General features: G+C 49.8%; 1 protein-coding gene across 14 annotated transcripts in view; it reads left to right on the top strand.

The window, feature by feature from the left end:
- The first annotated feature begins 305 nt into the window (after positions 1 to 305).
- The window catches only part of WRN (WRN RecQ like helicase), a 47,206-nt gene continuing 42,096 nt past the window's right edge, over positions 306 to 5,415 (top strand). For 4 of the 14 annotated variants that reach the window (XM_040585527.1, XM_040585536.1, XM_040585543.1 and 1 more), the window contains exons 1-5: positions 307 to 427; positions 1,216 to 1,455; positions 2,147 to 2,254; positions 3,951 to 4,066; positions 4,460 to 4,507. In XM_040585527.1, the coding sequence (XP_040441461.1) occupies positions 2,168 to 2,254; positions 3,951 to 4,066; positions 4,460 to 4,507 (251 nt within the window). In that variant the 5' untranslated portion in view covers positions 307 to 427; positions 1,216 to 1,455; positions 2,147 to 2,167. Of the gene's footprint in view, positions 428 to 450; positions 1,456 to 2,146; positions 2,255 to 3,950; positions 4,067 to 4,459; positions 4,508 to 5,415 lie in introns of those variants that run through there. The other 10 variants (XR_005826677.1, XM_040585627.1, XM_040585620.1 and 7 more) reach the window with 8 other exon arrangements.

Genomic DNA, 5,415 nt, shown 5'->3' with positions numbered 1-5,415 from the left:
CGCCGCCCGCTCCGCCCCTCCCCGCCCCGCCCCGCCCCGCCCCGGCCCCGGCCCCGGCCCCGCCCGGCCGAGGACGGCGGCGGCAGCAGCGGCGGCGGCGGCGGCGGCAGCAGCGCGGTGGGAGCCGCCGGCTCGCCGGAGGGTGCGCGGCCCGCCCGGCCCCGGGACTACACTGCCCACAATGCCCCGCGGCCGCCGGCCCGCCGGCCCAGCGCGCATGCGCGTCACCTCGGATAACCTCCCGCCGCTGCCGCCCGGGGAGACAGCCGGCCGCGGGGGGGCGCGGGAGCGGGCGGGGCCACCCTGTGACGTATTACGCGCGCGACGCACCGTGACGCATGGTGGCTGAGCCGCTGCCTGCGCGGCGGGCGGCGATCGCTGAGCGTTGAGGCCGTCACCGGGCCCTCGGGCCTCCCCGTTGGGGCGGGTGAGCGGAGGGGAGCGGGCCGCCCGTCCTCCCGCTGCCGCTCGGTGTGCGGCGGCCTGCGCGGGCACCGACGGGCCCTGCCTGCCCTGCGGGACGCGAGGCAGAGGGGCAGGCTGGGTCCCTCCCCTCCCCGCCCTGCGGCGCGGCAGTTCCCGCTGAGCGGCTCTGGGCCTGCTGCCGGTTGTCCCGAGGGGGCCCCGTGGCAGCTCGGAGCGACCGTCGGCTGGCAGCTGGCCCTGCAGTGCTTGGCGCTCACAGGTTGAGGTGCCGGGCTGTGCGGGTGATGCGGCGGTGAGCCGTGCTTGCTCACCGGGGGCCCTTACCAGCAGTGCTCTTGAACTTTGAGCTCATTTTGGGGAACGTGTTGCTGGGGTTGTGGGGTGGGTGCTGTTGGGTGGCCCTTCCCTGCTTCTTTCTAGCCTCTGCTGCTCCCTCTTGTTCCTGGCAGTTGTGGCTCGAGGCTCAGATTGAGGCGTCTTGCAGGCAGCTACTTGGTGACTGGTTTAGTATTAAAATACTCTCTGGAGTTGGCTTTGAGGTGGTTGGTTACGCTACTGCAGAAGCAGGCAGGTAACCAAAGAGTTCTTGAGTACTGAAGAACTGAAGCAGCACAATCTGCCTAGGATTTATGCTTCCTTGTTGGTGAGGAAGTGCAGCTGGAAAGTACTTTCTTACCAAGACAGTAGTGGCCTGATTTTGTTGTTAAAGTGTATTGAGCACCTGGGGACTTAGTAGAAAGAAGCAGGTGAGAAATTCTTTCTTTGTGAACTGTTCTGCTCCATCTTCAGGAGGATTTCTTAACCACACTAGAAGCAGTCCAGGGAGAAGCTGGAGGAGGTCTGACCCTGTCATCATTTGTGCACAACTGGAAAATCCTGAAAGAAAACCCCAGTCATCAGGGCTGAAAATCTGCTGTTTCGGACAGCGTGTCTTCCTAATTAAGTATCCTGTAACTTCTGTCATGTGCCTTCCTGTTCCAGGGATGTGCCCTGTTTCCTGATGCCCTGGGAATAGGCTGCCTCAGTTTGGTGAGCTCATTTATTTTTAATGTGGCATTGGGAAAATCATAAGTAAGCTCAGCCATTATCCTGTCAGCATGAGAGAGCTTAGCAGCATGTGCCTTGTTTCACTGTAGTTTGCCCTAGGAATTCTGCCTGGTTTTGCTTATCTTGGCTGTGGGCTCACAGCCCTGAGGCCTTGTGAGGGGAATGCGGCTTTGGGGTGATGTGTGTGTCTGATATTTCTTTTTTTGTATTTGCATTTGCTGACAAAATCAGAAAAATGCTGCTGACTGCTTTTAAGCTAAGTGGCTGGTTCCTGTGCTGCTACCTAAAACACAAGACAGACTTGTCTAATAAACGAGGGCTGTGTTAGCCAGACATGGCAGTAGGTGGACTTTTGTGGAGATCAGCAACTCTGAACAGAACTAGACTGAACTTTTTTTTTCCTGGAAGGATTTAGAGGTTTTCCTGTTGATGTTTTTTTCTTGTCTTCTGACAAGAAAATGACATGTGAACAAAAAGATAATGCCTAAAGCTCTTCCAGCTTTTAACGCGGGGAGCTCTGTAGATGTCCATTCTTGCATGCAAAGCAGTTGAAGTTCAAGGTGGTGGTCTTCCATAAACTCGTTCTGGCCTGATGATATAACTAACAGCTTGCCTCTATACAAGCTGACTGTTCTTTCTTTCTATTTTTTTTTATATTATGTAAATGTAACAGAAGTGTGGAAAAACGAATAAAATGGATTTGCTAACTTCTAGTCTGCAGAATAAATATCCTCAGTGGATGCTTATGCAAAACCAAGGGGGAGCTGGGAGTGATAAAAAGGTATGTGATCACACAAGGGGACTTAGTTGCAGGCTGCATAATAAAACAACATTGGACTGCATACTTGTAGTTAAACTTGTGCTTCTGGTGGCTGTATACATTTACAGCTGTGTTATCCTATGAGCTGTCATTCAATTTAGTACTCTTGTGTTTGTACTGGTTGAATTAGCATGTTAAAGTCACTCACTTAACTAAAAATACCGTCTATTGGCCGAAGGTTGCTGCTGTTATCTCGATAGAGATTTCTTCCTGACAATCTTGAATTTCAGTGGCAAAACCAGCAAGTATAAGGGAGCTTTTGATGTGTTACTGACACAGTATTGTGGGCTGTACATCATCAGGGACTGGGGATTTTTCATATGTGTAATTTGAGAGTTCAGAATGTAGCCTGACAGGGGAGTTGATTCTGGTAAGGCCCTCTGGCTTTCTGCTTTTGTACATCTTCAGTATTTCAGAAGGTTTTGCAGCTCAGAGGTATCAGAAGAATTAATTTATCAAGATTATGTCAACTTCTGGCGTTCCAAAAACATTAATGTGTCCTTGGAAGGTTTTTTCCTGCATACATGAGCAGTTTCAGTATAAAATTTCTTCCTTGAAAGGGACTCCCCATAACATCTGAAACTGTTTTAACAATCGGAAAACTAATTAATGAATGAAAAGCAGAAGACTCTCTTCAGCAGTTTTCCTTCTATATAGTGAGAGCAAGAAATTAGTAGCATGGATATTAAGAAATGTCCTTATTAAAACCAACATGAATTTAATTTGCTGTGGTACAGCCTGGGTACTGTGGCACCCTGCCTCAACAAGCCCTTTTGAGGGAGGGTTTTGATTAAACTTTCACCCTTCATTAACTAGGGGAAACGTTTTGTTGTGCCAACATGAAATCAGCAGTATCTTTGTTTCAGAATCTCCCCCTTCGAGGCAACTTACTGTTTCTGAAACTGAGTGAAGAGCTGTTTTGTGTATTGTGGCCTCTTTGAATTGACAAGGCAGTTTTGTGCTTAAAGTGTTACTGTGTGATACTTAACTGTATTTGCTATTACTGGCATCATAGCTTACTTGAACGTGTTTAACCAGCCTGAACGTTTTTCAGGCAAGTCAATGTAATCAGAAGTTTGGCAGTTCAAGTAAGTTTCTCATCCAGTAACTCTTAGTAAAGATCCTTTAGAAAGGGAGGAAAAAACGCCAACTATAATGTTATGTTTTACCTTGTGTGCTTAAAGCTTCAATTTTTAGACCAAAAAGTTGATGGAGGATATCAGTCTTTTAAATGTTGCACATAGTTTTGAGTCAGTGGAGTTTTAGATGCTGTCAAAAATGGCCTTTTTTTTTTTTTTTTTTTTTTCCCCCGACCTTGTTCTTGGGAAGCAACTCAATCTCTTTGATGGGAAGAATCCAACTAAACTGAGATGAAAACTCAGCCTGTGTGACTTCAGTTTGAGTGCTTGGAGTTAAGCAGAGAAATTGGGGCACGAGCCCGAATGTTTTTATAAAAGGAGGGTGTCACCCTGTTGCTGGCTGACAGTGATAGTAGCCCTGCTTGTGGAGCACAGTTCTGCTGCAAGGTTTCAGTAACTGCCAGTGCCAGCAGGGATAATCTGTTAAAGCGGTGCGCAGCAGTTGTCCTGCTGATGCATCTCTGTGGCAGGATTAGGTGTGGCTGGTAACAGAGCCTCTTCCAAATGTCATTTGACAGAAGTCTGGTGTTCAGAGGAGCGTTTTGGAAGATGGACTGCCATTCTTAGAGTTCTGCGGCTTTATTGTTTACAGCTACGAAGCCAGTGACTGTTCCCTTCTCTCAGAAGATATCAGGTAATAGCTCTTACTTATATTTTTTCTTCTTTTTTGAGTCCCTTTTCCTTTTTTAAAAAGGTCTTGGCTCTTCTCTGACTTCTCCTGGCTGATTGTCTGAACTGTCCTCTGGACCCATCAAACAGATAACATCTGGTCATGTTAGCTGTCTTATGTGCGCCAAATGTGTCTTACTGATTGCAAGTCCAAACTGAACCTATTCCTTGTGGTGGTGAACTATCTCGGTGAGGGAGATCCCTGGCAGTATATAGTGTGTGGTGGTTTAAAAATACCTCTCAGCTGTGCTGTGCTGTTAAAGCTTTCCCATTTGGTCTTTTTATGGGAGATGCTACCACCGAACCTTGCGGTCCCTTTAAGCAGAAGCAGTTCTAATGCAGGTTTTGCCCTTCACAGCATGGATGATTCCACAAACTTCAGTGACTTCACAGGGAAGTACGAGCTGTAAGAAATCAAATATATCTGTTAATTCATAACTGGGGACTGTATGAAGAAAAGGTAGTAAATTCACGATGCAAACAGATAATTATTTTTCTCCCCTTTTTGCATAGCAGAGCTCATGCTGCTGGAGGCGGGGGGGGAAATACTATATGAAACTTTAAGTGCAGTGGAATAGATAAAGAACAAGCTTCCAAGGGAATATTTGTACCTGGTGCTCTCCTGAGGCTTGTGTGTTGGGTTTGTGTGGTGAGGTTTTGGTCGGAGGCGGGGGGGGGCTGCAGGGGTGACTTCCATGAGAACCCCCTAAAGCTTCCCCTTTGTCTGATGGAGCCAATGCCAGCCAGCTGCAAGAGAGACCTGCTGCTCACCATGGCTGAGCCCATCAGCAACTGTGGTAGCAACTCTGGGATAAGGTATTTAAGAAGGGGAAAGAAGAAAACCTGTGCAATCGAAGCTAGAGGGAGGAGTGCGAATGTGAGAAACAGCCCTGCAGACACCCAGGCCAGTGATGGAAGGCAGGAGGTGCTCCTGGTGCTGGAGCAGAGACTCCGCAGCAGCCTGAGGTGAAGCCCACAGTGAGCCAGGCTGCTACCCCCAGCCCATGGAGGTGAACAGTGGGACAGATCCCCACCTGCAGCCTGGGGAGGACCCCATGCTAGAGCAGGTGGGTGCCCGAAGGAGGCTGTGACCCTGTGGGAGTCCTGTGCTGGAGCAGGCTCCTGGCAGGACCTGTGGCCCCATGGAGAGGAGCCCAGGCAGGAACAGGGTTGCTGTCAGGGCTGGGGACCCAGGCTGGAGCAGGCTGTTCCTGAAGGACTGCAGCCTGTGGGAGGGACCCATGCTGGAGCAGTTTGTGGAGGACTGTCTCCCATAGGAGAGGCCCCATGCTGGAGCAGGGGAGGCCTGTGAGG

The sequence above is a fragment of the Falco naumanni genome, chromosome 1, assembly GCF_017639655.2.
Source record: "Falco naumanni isolate bFalNau1 chromosome 1, bFalNau1.pat, whole genome shotgun sequence".
Taxonomy (NCBI): domain Eukaryota; kingdom Metazoa; phylum Chordata; class Aves; order Falconiformes; family Falconidae; genus Falco; species Falco naumanni.
Note: the sequence above shows the minus strand (reverse complement) of the source record. Positions and strands in the feature narration are given on the sequence as shown.